The 21,991-nt window shown below is 44.1% G+C and overlaps 1 protein-coding gene across 3 annotated transcripts in view; it reads left to right on the top strand.

Annotated features, from left to right (window-relative positions):
* nkain2 (sodium/potassium transporting ATPase interacting 2) overlaps positions 1 to 21,991 on the top strand; it is a 189,925-nt gene that overhangs the window by 80,933 nt on the left and 87,001 nt on the right. For all 3 annotated transcript variants that reach the window (XM_029752315.1, XM_029752325.1, XM_029752335.1), the window contains exon 2: positions 18,945 to 19,082. In XM_029752315.1, the coding sequence (XP_029608175.1) occupies positions 18,945 to 19,082 (138 nt within the window). The remainder of the gene's footprint in view (positions 1 to 18,944; positions 19,083 to 21,991) is intronic.

Below are 21,991 nucleotides of genomic sequence, written 5' to 3' on the forward strand. Positions count from 1 at the left end.
GTACAATATTTGAATAACATAGATTCCTAAATTTATTTTGCAACACTCACGCACGCGACGCTAGCAGTATAGTCAGGGTATTACTCTCTCGCGGGAATTCCACTAACGGTCCGTATGTAGCCAAATGTAGCTGCTGCTTATTAAGACAAAACAAAGGAGATGATCATGGACTTCAGGAAACAGCGGAGTGTGCACCCCCCAATCTACATCGACAAGGTGCAGTGGAGAAGGTGGAAACCTTCAAGCTCCTTGGCATGCACATCACTGACAAACTGAAATGGACCACTCACACAGACAGTGTGGTGAAGAAGGTGCAACAGACCTCAGAAGGCTAAAGAAATTTGGCTTGTCACTAAAACCCTCACAAACCTTTACAGATGCATAATTGAAAGCATCCCATTGAGCTGTATCGCCTCCTGGTACGGCAACTGCACCGCCCGCAACCGCAAGGCTCTCCAGAGGGTGGTGCGGTCTGCTCAATGCATTACCAGGGGCAAACTACCCGCCCTCCAGGACACCTACAGCATCCGATGTCACAGGAAGGCCAAAAAGATCATCAAGGACATCAACCACCTGAGCCACTGCCTGTTCACCCCGCTATCATCCAGAAGGCGAGGTCAGTACAGGTGCATCAAAGGTGGGAGTACCCCAACCCCCCCCCATTCTGAAAAACAGCTTCTATCTCAAGGCCATCAGACATTTAAACAGCCATCACTAACACCCCCCCCCCCTTCCCTGTAGCTCAGTTGGTAGAGCATGGTGTTTGCAACACCAGGGTTGTGGGTTCGATTCCCACGGGGGGCCAGCACAGGAAAAAAATAAAAATTGTATGAAATGTATGCATTCACTACTGTAAGTCGCTCTGGATAAGAGCGTCTGCTAAATTACTAAAATGTAAATGTAGCACATTAGAGGCTGCTGCCAATAGGCATAGAGTAGAAATCTCTGGCCACTTTAAGGAATGGAACACTAGTCCTTTTAATGTTTACATATCTTGCATTACTCATCTCATATGTATATACTGTTTTCTATACTATTCTACGGTATCTCATTCACTTAATGATGTTTACATATCTTGCATTACTCATCTCATAAGTATATACTGTATTCTATACTATTCTGCTGTATCTTAGTCTGTTCCGCTCTGACATCGCTCGTATATAGTCTTAATTCATTCCTACTTAGATTTGTGTGTATTGGGTATATGTTGTGTAATTTCAAATCAAATTGTATTAGTCACATGCGCCGAATACAACAGGTGTAGACCTTATAGTGAAATGCTTTCTAACGAGCCCCTAACCAACAATGCAGTTTTAAAAAACACAGATAAGAATAATAAATAAAAGTAACAAGTAATTAAAGAGCAGCAGTAAAATAACAATAGCGAGACTATATACAGGGGGGTACCGGTACAGAGTCAGTTGAGGTAATATGTACATGTAGGTAGAGTTATTAAAGTGACTATGCATAAATGATAACAACAGAGAGTAGCAGCGGTGTAAAAGAGGGGGGGAGTCTTATGGCTTGTTCTGGGTTCCCATTTAATTAAGTGTTCAGGAGTCTTATGGCTTGGGGGTAGAGGTGCCCCTGTGTTGAGGATCAGCATGGCGGATGTGCTGTTAGCTTATTATTGATGAGCTTTGAGGGCACTATGGTGTTGAACGCTGAGCTGTAGTCAATGAATAGCGTTATCACATAGGTGTTCCTTTTGTCCAGATGGGAAAGGGCAGTGTGGAGTGCAATAGAGATTGCATCATCTGTGGATCTGTAGGTGCGGTATGCAAATTGGAGTGGGTCCAGGGTTTCTGGGATAATGGTGTTGATGTGAGCCAAGACCAGCCTTTTGAAGATTTTCATGGCTACAGACTTGAGTGCTACTGGTCGGTAGTCATTTAGGCAGGTTATCTTAGTGTTCTTGGGCACAGGCACTATGGTGGTCTGCTTAAAACATGTTGGTATTACAGACTCGGACAGGGAGAGGTTGAAAAGGTCCGTGAAGACACTTGCCAGTTGGTCAGTGCATGCTTGCAGTAAAGGTCCTGGTAATCTGTCTGGCCCTGCGGCCTTGTGAATGTTGACCTGTTTAAAAGTCTTACTCACATCGGCTGCGGAGAGCGTGATCACACAGTCTTCCAGAACAGCTGGTGCTCTCATGCATGTTTCAGTGTTATTTGCCTCGAAGCGAGCATAGAAATTATTTAGCTCATCTGGTAGGCTCGTGTCACTGGGCAGCTCTCAGCTGTGCTTCCCTTTGTAGTCTGTAATGGTTTGCAAGCCCTGACACATCCGACGAGCGTCAGAGCCGGTGTAGTACGATTCGATCTTAGTCCTGTTTGAAGCTTTCCCTGTTTGATGGTTCGTCTGAGGGCATAGCGGTATTTCGTATAAGCTTGCTGGTTAGAGACCCGCTCCTTGAAAGCAGCAACTCTATCCTTTAGCTCAGTGCGGATGTTGCCTGTAACCCATGGCTTCTGGTTGGGGTATTTACGTACGGTCACTGTGAGTACGACGTCATTGATGCACTTATTGATGAAGCCAATGACTGATGTGGTGTTCTCCTCAATGCCATCAGAGGAATCCCAGAACATATTAGCAAAACAGTCCTGTAGCATCTGCTTCATCTGACCACTTTTTTATTCATCTAGTCACTGGTGCTTCCTGCTTTAATTTTTGCTTGTAAGCAGGAATCAGGAGGATAGAATTATGATCAGATTTGCCAAATGGAGGGCGAGGGAGAGCTTTGCATGTGTCTCTGTGTGTGGAGTAATGGTGGTCCAGAGTTTTTTTCCCCCTCTGGTTGCACATTTAACATGCTGATAGAAATGTGTTAAAATGGATTTAAGTTTCCCTGCATCAAAGTCCCCGGCTACTAGGAGTGCCACTTCTGGGTGAGCGTTTTCTTGTTTGCTTATGGCGGAATACAGCTCATTCAATACTTTCTTAGTGCCAGCCTCTGACTGTGGTGGTATGTAACAGCTAATAAAAATACAGATAAACTCTCTAGGTAGGTAATGTGGACTACAGTTTATCATGAGATACTCTACCTCAGGCGAGCAATAGCTCGAGACTTCCTTAGATATCATACACCAGCTGTTATTTACAAAAATACCAGACGCGGCTGTTCTATCCTACCGGTGCAGCGTATAATCAGCCAGCTGTATGTTGATAGTGTCGTCGTTCAGCCACGTCTCCGTGAAGCATAAGATATTACAGTTTTGAATGTCCCGTTGGTAGTTTAATCTTGCGTGTAGGTCATCTATTTTTTTGCCCAAAGATTGCACGTTTGCTAGCAGAATGGAAGGAAATGGGGGTTTATTCGATGGAAGGAAATGGGGGTTTATTCAAAAAAACACAATCGGTGAGGGAACGTAAAACGTCTGCCTTCTTCTCCGGCGCCATCTTATCTTTGTTAGATATTACATGTTAGACATTACTGCACTGTCGGAGCTAGAAGCACAAGCATTACGCTACACCAGCAATAACATCTGCTAATCACGTGTATGTAACCAATCAAATTTGATTTGATTTGAAATGATTTAAGACTGAGACTCTCTCCAATACAATTCAGCATTGCAGAGTTATGTGCATCCTTTCAAGCACACCCTTCTCATTAACCTATGGTGAGTTATTCATGATTTTTGATGAACAAATAAGGTTTTATTTCTAAGTTGGCTAAATAAAGAGCAAAATTATTGATTATTATTACATTATTATTTGTGCACGGGTCCTATAAGAGCTCTTTGTCACTTCCCACAAGCCGGGTTGTCACAATAACTCACAATAAATGTATTGTATAGTGTGTGTGTGGCAGGCTTACAATGATGGCAAAAAGAAACATTTGAGAGTGCGCTGACCCTGGTGCTAGAGGGGGTACGCAGCTGGAGGTTGAATGTTTGAAGGGGTACGGGACTATAAAAAGTTTGGGAACCACTGCTCTAGTGGATGAGTGTAGAGTGTAGAGTGACACACAGCGTTTGATTTCATCATAGCTGCCGGTGATGGGCAGGACTCACAGGAGGTATGTTTGTAAATTAATTTGATCAAGCTATGTGGCCTATTGATTCCTTCTTGATGGAAAAAAAACAATAACATATTTTGTTGTTTCTCTGTAATACTAGCCACCTACCCATTTAAGGAAGTTGGCTTTAGCTAGCCAGCTAGATAGGTTCCCAATCTCCCAACCTCATAACTTAGCTTGTCTAACTATCTTAGCTGGCATGGCTACTGGCAAGGTTGCTAGACTTTAGAAAAGCAAGCAATTACTAAATGTACTGAATAATCACATTCCTACTAATCTTTTACACAGATTTTTTTGCAGAGATGCAGAGAAGCATATTTATTTTCTTTAAAAAAATAACCTCTAGTCATTAGGATACAGACATCTCAAGAGGTGTGCTTAAAACCTCTTAAGGATTAGCTGCTTTTTTTCCCATTTTCTCCTAAAATTACATGCCCAAATCTAGCTGCCTTTAGCTCAGGCCTTGAAGCAAGGATATGCATATTCCTGGTACCGTTTGAAAGGAAACACTTTGAAGTTTATGGAAATGTGAAAGGAATGTAGGAGAATATAACACAATAGATCTGGCTAAAGATAATACAATGAAAAAAACAACCATTCTTTTGTATTTTTTTGTACCATCATCTTTGAAATGCAAGAGAAAGGCCATAATGTATTATTCCAGCCCAGCTGCAATTTAGATGTTGGCCAATAGATGACATCAGTGTATGTGCAAAGTTTTAGACTAATCTAATGAACCATTTCATTTCTGTTAAAACATTTGTTTCAAGACTGCCCAAATGTGCCTAATTTGTTTATTAATAACTTTTCATGTTCAAAATTGTGCACTGTAATCAAACAATAGCATGGTATTCTTTCACTGTAATATCTTCTGTAAATTGGACAGTGCAGTTAGATTAACAAGAATTTAAGCTTTCTGCCAATATCAGATATGTCTTTGTCCTGGGAAATTTTCTTGTTACTTACAACCTCATGCTAATCGCATTAGCCTACTTTAGCTCAACCGTCCTGTGGAAGGGAAATGCTTAAAATATGCTTAAAAATACTTGGCTTAACTGTAATCTGGCATTTTATGATAATATAATGATTTGTGTGTATTAATTATGATGCCATGAGTGCCAGTCATGCACCCATCCTTTTAGAGGGAATGATGAGGAATACAATGTACTTGAGGATGGAGGGCAGTGGGGATGGGGGGGGGTGCGCGCATCACCCCCCTCAATCCTCATATTCTTTGTGCCCAATCTAAAATAATGGGTGCATGACACCCCTGTTCCCACATGACAACATATGCTATATAATGAAGTGAATAACCTTATTCTAAACCATATATATTCAAACCGAATAGTGAACCTAAGGTTAGTGTCAGCACCTTGCCAGTAGCCACACAGCAGGTTGTTTATGAAAGAGAACATTTCAGAGGGGTCTTGGGGCCTGATTGTTGATGCTGCTTTAGTTACAAAAGCAATGAGAAGAACAATACCAGACAGCATGCATGAGTGCTTCCAGACTGATGGAATTCATTTGAATGCACCTGGCGGGTACAGTGGGACTATATTCCTAGGTCTTGGATCAGGTACATCTAGCCTTTCTCCTCAGACCCTGTGGAAATGAAGAGCAGAACGAATAGGCTAGGTTGTCTGGGATGACTTTATCAATGAAATTCATATCTCCAGCTGTTCAAGTCCACTGCACTTTAATCAACAAATGCATTTTGGGCTTCCAGGGCTTATATAGCCCACATATTAGTCTTGTCTAGTGTCTGCCCCCAATTGATTTGAATGCATTTATGTGTGTGTCTTTTGATGCAATTCTACATATGGTGTATCCTTTTATTTTATTCAAATAAAAATGTGCTTTTTTTTTGCAAACAGCCTCTCAATCTGAACTAGTCTCTGAATCTGTGTATTGAGAGTAAGTCATGGCAGACCCAGTATCTCTCACACTGAGACTTCTAGTAAACAGGTTTCTTGAGCTTGTAATATTTCCCATGAAATTCCTTGAGAGGATTTTGGCATCTTTCAGCCAGTATGTTGCAGGTGGTTGTGATACCAGGACACCATTACAGCCCTACCACAGAGAGTAAAACTGTCAACAAGCAGAAATATATCCGTATGTCTGCAAAAGACCTTTCAGGGGGCAGGTGCTCCAACTCATGATATATGGTTGACTGGCTAGTGGCTTGTGTGGATATTTTAGTATATGGTGGTTAGATAGAGAGTAGACAACCTGTGTTGCTGCTGCCCTGACCCACATGTGCAACTCCCGCCTGAAGAAGGGATGGAGTTGGGTCGGAGGGTCGTTGATGCAGCCCCTCCTCTCTATGTCTTTCTGTCTCTCTCTGCTGCGCGTATCAGCCACGCGCATCAGCCAACCAGACTGAATATTGATGGTGATGAAAATCAAGTGTTTTCAAGTGCTACTCAAATGTTATTCTGCTGTGGCTGTCCTGTTGATATTCAAACTAGGTAGCTAGCTACACACACTCGACCCGTGACCGCATCTCAAGCCATGCATGTTTGGATACCGAGTGTTCGCACTCTCCGTGCAGGGCAGACTGGGACCCGGGCGCTCGCAAGCTCCGTACAGGGCACAGGGCACACCAACAGGCACAACGGATGGGATGGGGGCACTAGCGGTTCTTGGGGGGGGGCAGTGCCCCTGTGACAACAATTTTGGACCCCCTTGTGGCCCCCCTAAATGCGGAGTGTGAAATAATTTTTACATAACAAATTTTTGATATCGTTCTTTTTTTACATCCGTTATTAGACAGTGGCAACGCGGAACACTAATTTAACCCACACATTTTCTAGAGGGACGGCTTTAGGCGGAACACAACAGTATCGTACCACATGCAAAACGATATGACAACAATAACGTCTAATGTAACTGGCCCCTCTAACAGTACAACTGGCCCCAGCTTGGCCCCCCCAGTTGAAATGGTCTAGAACCGCCACTGGATGAGGGTGGCTAACTTGACAACGTCACGACAACTTGCGGGCATTGGGTTTAGAACACCATCACCCAAAAGGGAACTTAGCGAGTGGGAGGGAAAAAGGGAATGTGTTTGGCACAGGTAGACTCCTATCTGTGCACCTGCATGCTCCAAGTAGTAATGCAGTCATCAGAGCAGATGTCCTCCGAAAGCTTTTAATGAGTTTGAGAATACCGTATTCCCCAAAATGCTCTCCAGCCAGATAAATAAATAAAAACGGGCAATTACTACGTATAAAAACCAAGATGACAGTTTAAGGTCATCCAATTTCTGTAAAACCCTATTAATATCTTGCTATGAGGAATATAACTTTAAAGCTATTAAACCAGACCACATGATTTCGTTTTGCCCTCCAGAGTTTTTCTGATTATTTAGCATTCCGTAGCTGTGTGTAATGTTTTTTCAAGAAGCAGAAATTCATCATGAAGCATTTCAACTTCTGTCATAGTAATTGTGCATCAAATTGGTGACCTTGCCAGCCAGTTGTTGCCTACAATATTTCCCTCCTCCTCACTCAGTGTCTATGGAAGTTGATAGTAGCCACTTGCTGCATAGAGTGTCAAGTCGCACCTTCCAGCCATGTTGGCAACACTGAGGTCTATTCCTGGTCTATTCAGGCCCCATTGACACTTCACCATGGCTCCTTAAAATGCAAATTAATATTGAAATGAATTATCCTCATTAACACTTATCCACATCCTGATGAGTTTTATTCCGACTCTGTCCCCTTCCTCCCGAAGCTATTCTCGCTCATGTCATTAATGCTCTCCCCAATGGTTCTCAAGAAGCCCAGTGTGGCAAATGAGTGCTAGTCATCAGTCCTCAGGGGCTCCTCAATGGCTGATATTATTAATAAGGCTCTCAGGCAGGCACAGTTTGGAATGAAATACCCTCACAATGATTCTCTGGCCCTGCCAGATCATTAAGGACTCAAGGATCATAGCTCCTGCAATCATTTCTATTTGGTGCCAAAATCATAAAGGGGAAAATAAAGTGAATTTATGGCCAGAGAGCACAATAGAGCACAAAAACCTGGCATGGGTTTTAGGGATCGTATACATATTCCCATCACCTCTAGCGGAGAGAAAAATGTACAGGTATGTGTTCGTTTGTATGTCGCTTCTGATACTCAGTATGTTGTTTACAGTTGTTCTTAGTAATGGTTATGTGATATAGTTTGTTGACTGGTAGAGGGCCCTTACCCTAGAAGTTGTCGACGTGATATCCATTGTTGTTACAACAGGAAGGTTACAGATGTGGGAAGAGGGAAGAAAGAGAGCTGCTGTTTCCTCTCATTCCATAACTAAATGTCTGTTTGATGTCATATGGAGCTGTTCAGCCCACTTAAGCATGTATCACAGTTCTGTAAACGATACGGTACAGTATGTCCTGTAGGACATTAGCTGCATTTGTTTCCTTACTGACGAGCAGCACATTCAGTTTGAGATGGCTGTCTATGTGTTGTTTAAATGCTTACTTCAGTCAGCGCAGAAAGCAGTTAGCGTTGATGGAGCTGATGCATTTTGAATGACTGTTATTTGTATCATTTATATTATATAATGCAGAATGAATCCAATTATATTTTTGAGTCCGTTTTGTTTAATTGCTTGTTGGTTCAATCACAGCAGCATTGTATGTCTCTAATTACTTATTCATTGTAATGTTACAGTGTATACTGAGTGTACAAAACATTAAGGACACCTGCTTTTTCCATGACATAGACTGACCAGGTGAATCCAGGTGAAAGCTGGGATTCCTTATTGATGTCACCTGTTAAATCCACTTCAATCAGTGTAGATTGAAGGGGAGGAGGCAGGATAAAAAATGATTTTTAAGCCTTGAGATAATATAGACATTAAGTGTGTATGTGTGCCATTCAGAGGGTGAATGGGCAAGACACAATATTTTACTGCCTTTGAACGGGGTATTGCAGTAGGTGCCAGGTGCACCGGTTTGTGTCAAGAATTGCAATGCTGCTGGGTTTTTCACTCTCAACAGTTTCTGTGTATATCAAGAATGGTCCACCACTCAAAGAACATCCAGTCAACTTGACACACCTGTGGGAAATATTGGAGTCAACATGGGCCAGCATCCCTGTGGAACGCCTTCGACACCCCAATGAATTTAGGCTGTTCTGAGGGCATATTCAATATTAGGACAGTGTTCTTAATGATTTGTAAACTCAGTGTATCTCCGCAAGTACTGGTTCATATTTCATTATCCATAGTGGCCTAAGCTGTGTAGGACACACTTTTGGTACTCAGTTGAACGTGTAGGCTAGTTTCACATCACTGCATTCCTCACTGTACTGTGTCAATACCCTCCTCCCCATCTCCATGTGTCCTGTCATATGTCTAAGGGCCTGCATTTGTCACTTTTACAGCCCCTATAGATCTGAGTCTTCTATCATTGAAGACTCTACATGTAGCCTACATTCAAAGAGGCGTCTTCAATGGGAACATACCGTACCTGACTAGAGTACGATGACTGGCACATATAGCTGTAGATTAGAACGCACTCGGTTCATGGACAAAATACCCTAATGTGTGTCTTATTTACCCTTTATTTATATTTATATTTTTTTGTATAACAATATCATACACTATATATACAAAAGTATGTGGACCCCCCCTTCAAATTAGTGGATTCGGCTATTTCAGCCACACCCGTTGCCGACAGGTGAATAAAATTGAGCACACAGCCATGCATTCTCCATAGACAAACATTGGCAGTAGAATGGCTTTACTGAAGAGCTCAGTGACTTTCAACGTGGCACCGTGCCACCTTTCCATCAAGTCAGTTTGTCAAATTTCTGCCCTGCTAGAACTGCCCCGGTCTTCTGTAAGTGCTGTTATTGTGAAGTGGAAACATCTAGGAGCAATAACGTCTCAGTCGTGAAGTGGTAGGCTACACAAGATCACAAAATAGGACTGCTGAATGCCAAAGAGCGAAGCACATAAAAATCGTCTGTCCTCAGTTGCAACACTCAATACTGAGTTCCAAACTGCCTCTGGAAGCAAGATCAGCACAAGAACTGTTCGTCGGGAGCTTTATGAAATGGGTTTCCATGGCTGAGCAGCCGCACACAAGCCTAAGATCGCCATGCGCAATGCAAAGCGTCGGCTGGAGTGGTGTAAAGCTTACCACCATTGGACTCTGGAGCAGTGGAAAGGCGTTCTCTGGAGTGATGATTCACACTTCACCATCTGGCAGTTCGACGGACGAATCCGGGTTTGGCGGATGCTAGGACACCGCTACCTGCCCCAATGCATAGTACCAACTGTAAAGTTTGGTGGAGGAGGAATAATGGTCTGGGGCTGTTTTTCATGGTTCAGGCTAGGAACCTTAGTTCCAGTGAAGGGAAATCTTAATGCTACGATTCTGTGCTTCCAATGTTGTGGCAACAGTTTGGGGAAGGCCCTTTCCTGTTTCAGCATGACAATGCCCCTGTGCACAAAGCAAGGTCTATACAGAAAGAGTTTGTCGAGATCGGTGTGGAAGAACTTGACTGGCCTGCACAGAGCCCTGACCTCAACCACATCGAACACCTTTGGGATGAATTGGGACGCCGACTGCAAGCCAGGCCTAATCTCCCAGCTTCAGTGCCCGACCTCACTAATGCTCTTTTGGCTGAATGGAAGCAAGTCCCTGCAGCAATGTTCCAACATCTAGTGGAAAACCTTCCAAGAAGAGTGGAGGCTGTTATAGCAGCAAAAATGGGGACCAACTCCAAATGAGTACCCATGATTTTGGAATTAGATGTTTGACGAGCTGTTGACCACATACTTTTGGTCATGTAGTGTACTTTTGAATGTATTTTTGGTAATTATCATCCTTATTTATCACCATCACTAACTGGTAAAAATACCAAAAATAATAAAATGCATTAAAAGTGTTCCAGTGATGTGCTTTTGAAGAATTATTAATGGCCATGTGCATTTTCTCTCACTACTGCATACCTTTATTGAAGGTATGAAAATACGTAGGCTAATTTAATGATAAAGTCATTTTTAAGCACACATGAACTAAATGGCTGCTCTTCACCACTGACATCTAATTGCCTGAAAGGTAGAAATGAAGGACTGTCAATACGCTCCCTTTGTACAGATGATGCTGTAAGCTTAATGGTCTATGAAGTTGGGGACATCCAAGCTTTATCTGTGTCAGTGAGTTGTTTTTCAGGAATATCATTAGTCTGTATCACTGGGATGTATGTATATTCTGTAGTGGCAGAATGCTTTTCCCGTGGAACATATAAAAAGGTGTGGTAATCAAAACATTATATGATTATGCTAGCACATGTGAATACAATCACGTCTACAGCTTGTTGTGTCCTTAGTTTGATTTGGCAATGCGTAGTTGTTCAGTCTTTTCTGTGGTAGGATCTTCAAAGCCTCTAAAAGCCTTTTGTTGTGTATATGAAACTTTAACTTTACACCTACTTCATCAGCATCATCACTTTTCATGTACTCGCAAAGGTACAGTTCATAAAACCACAGGAAAAGAAGAAACTAAATCATGGGCATATTGATTGATTCTCAGATATGTTCCTCTCAGTTGAAGTCTTGTTGTTCCTCAAGTTCAACTGAGTTAGAATGGTAGATCTTCTCATCAAGTGTAACAGTGCAGAAGGTGACTACTGCTACGGCAGAACAAAGGGAGCTGAATTAATATGTGCATATCTCAGGCGCTGAATGCTTGTCATTGTATTCAGCAGAGAAGGATGGTGTTCCCCAAGGAGTTGTACTGGGTACACCTTTATTGTCAGAATGCTTTCATCACACCATATATATCCCTCTACCATCTCTGGGTGCATCATATTTAGTGATTCCACTTCCACCAAAGCTGCGTCTTTTATCTCTTCCCACTTCCCTGAAGGAAGTTGTGATAATGCATACATTTTTCATGATTTATGATTTCACAATTATTCCGTCATCTGACACATGCACATGATGTTGGTAAATATTTCATGAAACTTTTGCATATATTATTAGTTGTTTTTTCCATTTAAAAAAACTAAAATTAAACTGGGAGGGAAAATAAATTCACACCAAAATGTCAGCATTTATAAAGTATGTTGCTATTGTTTGATATTTTATCTAGTAAAATAAAATAAAATTTATATATTTTTTTACTTGTTTATATTGGCAAAGGGTGTTCTGATGTATTATTTATCAGATTAGATATAGCTTTAAGATCGTCTCATGAATATCATGTCTAACTGTTTATGCACAAGTGGTGTTGCCTATCGCTGAGAAATCTGCATATTCATTTTGATCATACAATTTTCACAAGTGTTTTCTTTCTATCCAAGAGTGTTTTGAGAGGCAGCCCTACCCTCTGCAGATCTGAGCGACTTGTTTCAAACCTTTTTAAATTATCTAGCCTGAATATATTTTGAATACATTTGTTTTTCTCACTTTCACAGTGAATAAATTATGAAACCATCTCAAGCATGGGATTGGGTTGATATACAGAAGGAAGAGATTTATACAGTAGTCTACTGACTGCAGGGACAGAAATGAACTTACATGTATATACTGACTATACAAAACATTAAGGACACCTGCTTTTTCCATGACATAGACTGACCAGGTGAATCCAGGTATAAGCTATGAACTCTTATTGATGTCACTTATTACATTTACTATAATCAGTGTAGATAAAGGGGAAGAGATGGGTTAGAGACAGATTTTTAAGCCTTGAGACATGGATTGTGTATGTGTACCATTCAGAGGGTGAATAGGAAAGACAAAATATTTAAGTGCCTTTGAATGGTGTATGGTAGTAGGTTCCAGGCGCACCAGTTTGTGTCAAGAACCTGCAACGCAGCTGGGTTTCACACTCAATTGTTCCCTGTGTGTGTCAAGAATGGTCCACCACCAAAAGGACATCCAGCCAACTTGACACAACTGTAGGAAGCATTGGAGTCAGCATGGGCCAACATCCCTGGGGGGGACTGAAACTCAATATTAAGAAGGTGTTCTTCATTTTTTGTACACTTAGTGTATGCTACAGTACAATTTTCCATTTCAGACTAAGATTATTATTAGAGCCTCTGACTCCTACTGTACATTAATCGAAAGCTAAATAACCTTATAATATCTCTGCTTGTTTTTCAATTGCTGCGTAGCAGAACTCCCAGCGTGCCATCGATAAGTGTTGATGCTATTAACAAATCAAATGAGTTTCACTCCCCCAGGTTCTAAAGTCTAGTTTAACTGTCTGTTTGGAGTACCATTAAAACACCTGAGCATGTGTAGGTGGATTTCTAGTAGTAGTGACGGACAATGGTGACGCCCTCATCTGTGATTCTGCATGAGAGAATCACAGATGAGTGACGCCCTCGTCTGTGATTCCCTAGCCCAGGCTTCGCATTACCTCCCCACGCTCCGGAGGCTAATGTGCTCTGGTCAGAGCCGCTGTGTGTCGTACAGCCTCCCGAGCCTTGTCTGAATGCAACATAAGGCTGCATCTCTATTCATGCTGCCACCACTGATTGATAGGCTTTTTTTCTCTCAGTGATTAGAGGCAGCTCATGTCTCCTCCACATAAGGAGAAAAAAGAAAAACCCTATGCTTTGGCGAAGCTAGGAGGATAAACTTCCATTTCAATCAGCAGTTGTGGAGTTGGAGTGTGCACTTCTTTTACCGTAATCATCCTTGTGTTGTACCTCAGTAATGAGGTTCTCTCCAACTCTCTTCAGGAGGGTAAAATGAAGGTGTTATGCAAAACAGCCTCACCAAACAGAATTATCAACTGAATTCTCTGTGTAGGAGGAGCTGACCTTTCCCGGCAGTAAAAAAAATAAAATACTATTTTACCATGAGTGAAGAAACCCCAATGGCAATATAATGACAGATCTGTACAGTTTAATGGTTTACTAATTGCATTTTTCAAAGTCGTATTACTGTTGTAGGGCCTACCGATTGCCCTTGCAGATGTTTTTTGTCAGATAAAGGGTTATAACTTACTGAGAAATTCCTTCTCTTGAGATCTGACATGTTATTTGGATCCCCTCTGTTATTTCCCTGGTGAATAGGGTCGTTCTTCTGCCCCGCTCAATAATTGGTTCCCCCAAATGTATGTTTATAATTACTCATGTATGGATAATTGCTTGATAAATATTTCACTCTGTGCGCAGCTGCTTGGGAGAGCTGTTTACATTTGCGATGATAAAAGGAGGCTCAGTTACAACATTAATGACTAGGGAGGCCCTCTGACTTCAACAATAGCCTGAGGTGTGTCTCTCTGTGTCAGGCAGTAAGCAAAACCCTGCAGCTTCTCTCTCACCATTGGACAGGGCCTGTGATACTGAGACAGCTGAGCTCTCTGGGTCTTTTGGTGTTCCTCCAATAATACCAGGCACTCCCAACTGCATAGTCAGAGAACAGCCTTTATCAGGCAGCTCTGACATTGAGACATTATCAGGTAACTAATGCTAGGGGTTACGATTCACCAATGGCTGTTATTTGTGTTGAGGCATGAATGCGCTGGTGAAGCATGGCATGTTTAATTGCAGGCAATATACCATGTTTCCTTGTTGTTTACCCTTCTAATCCAGGCGGCAGGATGCTTTTGAGCTGCCATATGGGCTCCCTTCAGGACTCTCTGGGCTCCCTGCTTTAGTAGCGGATATGGTGAGGTGCAGGCAGCTTTTCAGGAGGGCTTCTCATTCTCCAATGCCATGGAAATGCCATGGAGTGCTGCTAATTAACATCATTTATTTTCTTTGTGCCTTTTTCTGTTCAGCAGAAACATGTTAACAATGCCTCTGAGAGGAGGACCTGATGTGTGTAATGTTAGACAGGAAGGCGCTTTGATAAGAGGGCTTGGTAGGGTGGTAGGGGCGTGGAGGAGCTAGCGTTGCAGGGTGGTAGCGACGTGGAGAAGCTAGCGTTGCAGGGTGGTAGCGGTGTGGAGGAGCTAGCATTGCAGGGTGGTAGCAGCGTGGAGGAGATAGCGTTGCACGGGGGTAGGGGCGTGGAGGAGCTTGCATTGCAGGGTGGTAGGGGCGTGGAGGAGCTTGCGTTGCAGGGTGGTAGGGGCGTGGAGGAGCTTGCGTTGCAGGGTGGTAGGGGCGTGGAGGAGCTAACGTTGCAGGGTGGTGGGGCGTGGAGGAGCTAGTGTTGCAGGGTCGTAGGGGCGTGGAGGAGCTAGCGTTGCAGGGTGGTAGGGGCGTGGAGGAACTTGCGTTGCAGGGTGGTAGGAGTGTGGAGGAGCTAGCATTGCAGTGTGGTAGGGGTGTGGAGGAGCTAGCGTTGCAGGGCGGTAGGGGCGTGGAGTATCTAGCATTGCAGGGTGGTATTGGCATGGAGGAGCTAGTGTTGCAGGGTGGTAGGGGTGTGGAGGAGCTAGCATTGCAGGGTGGTAGGGGTATGGAGGAGCTAGCATTGCAGGGTGGTAGGGGCGTGGAGTATCTAGCATTGCAGGGTGGTATTGGCATGGAGGAGCTAGTGTTGCAGGGTGGTAGGGGTGTGGAGGAGCTAGTGTTGCAGAGTGGTAGAGGCGTGGAGGAGCTAGCGTTGCAGGGTGGTAGGGGTGTGGAGGAGCTAGTGTTGCAGGGTGGTAGGGGCGTGGAGGAGCTAGCATTGCAGGGTGGTATTGGCGTGGAAGAGCTAGCGCTGCAGGGTGGTAGGGGCGTGGAGGATCTAGCGCTGCAGTGTGGTAGGGGTGTGGAGGAGCTAGCGTTGCAGGGTGGTAGGGGTATGGAGGAGCTAGCATTGCAGGGCGGTAGGGGCGTGGAGTATCTAGCATTGCAGGGTGGTAGGGACATGGAGGAGCTAGCGTTGCAGGGTGGTAGGGGCGTGGAGGAGCTAGCGCTGCAGGGTGGTAGGGGCGTGGAGGATCTAGCGCTGTAGAGTGGTAGGGGCGTGGAGGAGCTAGTGTTGCAGGGTGTTAGGGGCGTGGAGGAGCTAGTGTTGCAGGGTGGTATTGGTGTGAAGGAGCTAGCGTTGCAGGGTGGTAGGGGCGTGGAGGAGCTAGCGTTGCAGGGTGGTAGGGGCGTGGAGGAGCTAGTGTTGCAGGGTGGTATTGGTGTGAAGGAGCTAGCGTTGCTGGGTGGTAGTGGTGTGGAGGAGCTAGTGTTGCTCCCTGACTCAGAACAGAGTGAGTCAGACTGTATGTTGTGTGGTTTTGGATTAGGGAACTAATTTACTGGGGAAACAGATGGAAAAACACCAGTTTTACTGTCATTCCACTGATACATGAAATGACGGTATAGTAAGCATGGAGGCTGGCCCAGATAAACAGAAAAAACATACAGTAGGTGTCAGGAACCGCTTGGCATACCACACGATTGAAAGGGAAAGGAGGATACCTAGTCAGTTGTGCAACTGAATGTATTCAACTGAGATCTGTCTTATGCATTTAACCCAACCCCTCTGAATCAGAGAGGTGCAGGGGGCTGCCTTAATCAACATCCACGTCTTCGGCGCCCGGGGAACAGTGGGTTAACTGCCTTGCTCAGGAGCAGAACGACAGATTTTTACCTCGTCATCTCGGGGATTCGATCCCGCCTTCCAATTATTTACCCAACGCACTAACCACTAGGCAACCTGCCGCCCCACCTAACAGTGGTGGAATACATGCACTTTGTTTGGTTATATTTTCAAAACAAAATGTGTATAATTTATCAGTTCCTGCTGGATGAATAACAGTTGTGCGGCACTATTACAATAAAGGTCCTGTACATGGAGAGAAATGTCATTCCCTGAGCAATAGTTCTCCTAAACAAAGCATTAAAGAAGATCATTACGTGTCATACAATGGAACAAGGTAGGCTGAGCTCTATAGTTAAAGTTGGCATGCGTAGGGAATCATTTCAATAAAATGTAAAAAAAAAAGCCAAGCTTAGCCTCTGTTTAGCTAGCAAGTTCCCTGAAAACACTATCATTTATTTACAAACTCTTCTGGGAGCAGTGAGTTTGTGAGTCATTGTTTGTACCTGGAATGACATTAGAATCCTGTCATTTGGACCCAACTGTGCATTCTGATCAATGTATCTGGTACTATATGAGCCGTACTCATATAGTACCGTAAAGTGGCTAGCTAGGTTGCCAGAGACCGACAGACAGACAGACAGACAGCATGGGGCAGGAGCAGCGTGAGGGGTTGTGAGCTGGTCAGCCCTGGGCTGGACTGCCATGGATAGACTGGGTTTAATAGAGAGAAACTTGGTGTTTTGACGACTTGAAAGTACATTTACGAAGTATTGCCTAGCGGCATGGGGAATGTATCACTGAGCAGCCACAGGATAAGTTAATTTAGTTGTGGCATCTGTTGTGACAGTCGAAGCTCATCAACAGTCAGTCGAAGGAACACTAGTGAGGAATTCCAGTCACCGAAGGTACTGCCTGTGCAAGTGCACGGAGTTCTTTAATACAGGCGGTGGTTCGTTAAACTGAGATCTCACAAATATTTAAAGGCCGTTTTCTATCCGCTCACATGGAATTTACAGCGAGGGCAATCCAATTATCCCACAGGCATTTTTTTTTACTCCGCCAACTGTAATAAATGGAGTGCGCAGACAGCTTTATTAGTAAGGACAGTGCCTATAAAATGAGAAGATCGTTAGTTGCAGATATGAAGTTGAGTTTAAAGCATCCTGTAGTTATTGGGATTTGGGAACCATTAGCATCAGTGCTATGAAGCGCTATCTAGCTCTGACACTGTTGGGAAACACTGTTATCCTTCTCCTTACCACAGCCCTTTGAAGTGCCATGGCTGATAGTCGTATCAACACTGGTGTCATGTCCAATCAGACACTGAGACCCAAACGGTCTGGGCAGAGGGGTCTAGCCTTGCCAGCTTCAATTTCCCGCAGAGGCCAACATCGAGGTGGGTGGGGACACGACCCTAAGGAACTCTGCCCCTCTCGGGCAATTTGAGACAGCTGCGTGATGGGGAGGAGGAGAAAGAAGACGCCGGTGTCACGGCCCCTTGGTGTGGTGTTCAAGCAGATTTCCCCGTCCTCCCTCCCTTCCAGCACAAATGTTGAGATACATCACTCCAACACATCACTCCAACACATCACTCCAACACATCTCTCCAACACATCACTCCAACACATCACTCCAACACATCTCTCCAACACATCTCTCCAACACATCTCTCCAACACATCACTCCAACACATCTCTCCAACACATCTCTCCAACACATCACTCCAACACATCTCTCCAACACATCTCTCCAACACATCTCTCCAACACATCTCTCCAACACATCTCTCCAACACATCACTCCAACACATCTCTCCAACACATCACTCCAACACATCACTCTAACACATCTCTCCAACACATCTCTCCAACACATCTCTCCAACACATCACTCCAACACATCTCTCCAACACATCACTCCAACACATCTCTCCAACACATCACTTCAACACATCTCTCCAACACATCACTTCAACAAATCTCTCCAACACATCACTTCAACACATCACTTCAACACATCTCTCCAGCACATCTCTCCAACACATCTCTCCAACACATCACTCCAACACATCACTCCAACACATCTCTCCAACACATCTCTCCAGCACATCTCTCCAACACATCTCTCAGGGCTCTGAAACTCTCCAGCAGCTCAGCAATAAAAAGTTGCCATGGCCCACCGGCATCTTTCTCTTTTCAATTTGTTTGTCTTTATTTAACTCGGCAAGTCAGTTAAGAACAAATTCTTATTTACAGTGATGGCCTTGGAACAGTGGGTGAACTGCCTTGTTCAGGGGCAGAATGACAGATTTTTACCTTGTCAGCTCGGGGATTCGATCTAGCAATCTTTTGGTTACTGGGCCAAGACGCTAACCACTAGGCTACCTGCAGCCCCAAATCTTGTAGCAAACCATGAAAAAGATGACATTGATTTTGTCTGATACTAAAGTTCATTTATTTCATTTATTTTCTCTCCATTTTCCTTACAGATCAGCATACTGGAACGACAAATATTTGACTTCCTTGGGTACCAGTGGGCTCCCATCCTCACAAACTTTGTGCACATCATCACAGTCATCTTGGGCCTCTTTGGGACTGTACAGTTCAGACCAAGATACGTGACTGGGGTGAGTTATATCTTCCTTGATTTCCTACGGAGTCATACATTAATATCTTGGGATATTAATCTTGGGATAAGTGGTTTTATGGAAAGTTGTGTTATGAAGCAATTAATATATCTTACAGGTTACCTATTTGATTGACAAAAGGTAATATTACATGTTCATATTTATTGATTGCATTTATAGTGTCTATACTGAACAATAATAATGTATATAGTCTTATAACTGATATGATGTCAAGGCCTATGACCTTTGACCTACACAGTATAAAAATAAAGAGAGCAGGAATAAATCTTAATTCAAGACTATCCTACCTGAAATAAGTCTCTCATCTTGACAACCTTTCAATCAAACCATACATGTAAACTCAGCAAAAAAAGAAACGTCTTCTCACTGTCAACTGCGTTTATTTTCAGCAAACTTAACATGTGTAAATATTTGTATGAACATAACAAGATTCAACAACTGAGACATAAACTGAACAAGTTCCACAGACATGTGACTAACAGAAATGAAATAATGTGTCCCTGAACAAAGGGGGGGTCAAAATCAAAAGTAACAGTCAGTATCTGATGTGACCACCAGCTGCATTAAGTACTGCAGTGCATCTCCTCCTCATGGACTGCACCAGATTTGCCAGTTCTTGCTGTGAGTTGTTACCCAACTCTTCCAATGGGATTGAGATCCGGGCTCTTTGCTGGCCATGGCAGAACACTGACATTCCTGTCTTGCAGGAAATCACGCACAGAACGAGCAGTATGTCTGGTGGCATTGTCATGCTGGAGGGTCATGACAGGATGATCCTGCAGGAAGGGAGGAGGATGTCTTCCCTGTAACGCACAGTGTTGAGATTGCCTGCAATGACAACAAGCTCAGTCCGATGATGCTTTGACATACCGCCCCAGACCATGACGGACCCTCCACCTCCAAATCAATCCCGCTCCAGAGTACAGGCCTTGCTGTAATGCTCATTCCTTCGACAATAAACGCGAATCCGACCATCACCCCCGGTGAGACAAAACTGCGACTCGTCAGTGAAGAGCACTTTTTGCCAGTCCTGTCTGGTCCAGCGACGGTGGGTTTGTGCCCATAGGCGACGTTGTTGCCGGTGATGTCTGGTGAGGACCTGCCTTACAACAGGCCTACAAGCCCTCAGTCCAGCCTCTCTCAGCCTATTGCGGACAGTCTGAGTACTGATGGAGGGATTGTGCGTTCCTGGTGTAACTCGGGCAGTTGTTATTGCCATCCTGTACCTGTCCCACAGCTGTGATGTTCGGATGTACCGATCCTGTGCAGGTGTTGTTACACGTGGTCTGGCACTGCGAGGACGATCAGATGTCCGTCCTGTCTCCCTGTAGTGCCGTCTTAGGCGTCTCACGGTACGGACATTGCAATTTATTGCCCTGGTCACATCTGCAGTCCTCTTGCAGAATTCCTAAGGCACGTTTACACAGATGAGCAGGGACCCTGGGCATCTTTCTTTTGGTGTTTTTCAGAGTCAGTAGAAAGGCCTCTTTAGTGTCCTAAGTTTTCATAACTGTGACCTTAATTGCCTACTGTCTGTAAGCTGTTAGTGTCTTAACGACCGTTCCACAGGTGCATGTTCATTAATTGTTTATGGTTCATTGAACAAGCATGGGAATGGGAAACAGTGTTTAAACCCTTTACAATGAAGATCTGTGAAGTTATTTGGATTTTTACGAATTATCTTTGAAAGACAGGGTCCTGAAAAGGGGACGTTTCTTTTTTTGCTGAGTTTATATTATGGAGACTTAAAACCCAGGCATTTTGACTTGTCCGTCAGCCGTCAGAGAGAGCCGCTGTCATACAGCAGAGAGATTACCTTGACAGCCCCTCCTCCTCACCCCTCCTCACCCCCTCCTCCCCTGTAGAAATGGAGCCTCAACCCACTATCAGCCTCAGCTATCAAAGTCTATGCCTGTAAAGATAAATGGCTTACTGTCCAATATTACTCTTGCTTATATCCGTTTTGGTAATGCTGTCAGAGCAGATGAATTTTTATTCTAATTTAACATGGCTCTTGCCAGTAGCTGGAGAAAGGCCAAATTAGGTTCCACTACACGCACCCATCTTCTGGATCTAATATCTTGACAATATGTCAGAATATAGAGGCGGTAAAACCTTCCTCCGGGGCGGCTCCCCCCTCTGTCAATGGTCTGGTGAATTAGGCCTGGAAACATATACACTTGTGCCCTAACACATTCATGGATTGCCCCCTACTGCTCCCTCCAACCTCCACCCCTCTTGGTTTAGAGACCATCACCAGCTCACGTACCAGTTTGGATTATGGCCCTAATTGAAGTCAATGACTTGGCCTAGCCCTGCTCCACCTCACAGACGTGGGAGAATCATTATGCCGCCACACGTCTACTTCGAGAGACGTGTCAGCCAGACAGCCGCACTCCAGTTGGGAGGAAGGCATGTAGTATTGACCTTCAACCCTCCCCTCGGGCGTTTCAGCTGATTCACTGTATAAATTGTACGTACAGCATGTGCCGGCCGACATTATCTGCTTCTAAAAGGGATTTTTAAGTAAAGGGAAAGGTTTTCTGCACCTGTGACAGCTTGCAGTGGTCTCTCCCCCTCTTTCACCCTCTCCCCCTCTGAGGCCATCTGGGGTGAGAGTCAGTCATTCCCAACACATTACCAAGGAGTCCCCATGACTACGGGATAGGATAGACCCCCCCCCCCCCCCCCCCCCCCCCCCCACCTACTGAGGCCCGGTCCAATGTTGGAACAGTCCCCATACTACAGGGGTTCCCAAACCTTTCTGGGCCCCACAACCCCATTTTGATATCAAAGAATGTTCGTGACCCCACCATGTAAAAAAAGTGATCAATGTAAAAAAAAGTAATCACCCTAATGTTAACTTTTTAAAATGGGTCTATTAAAGT

Source organism: Salmo trutta, chromosome 1 (genome assembly GCF_901001165.1).
Source record: "Salmo trutta chromosome 1, fSalTru1.1, whole genome shotgun sequence".
NCBI lineage: Eukaryota > Metazoa > Chordata > Actinopteri > Salmoniformes > Salmonidae > Salmo > Salmo trutta.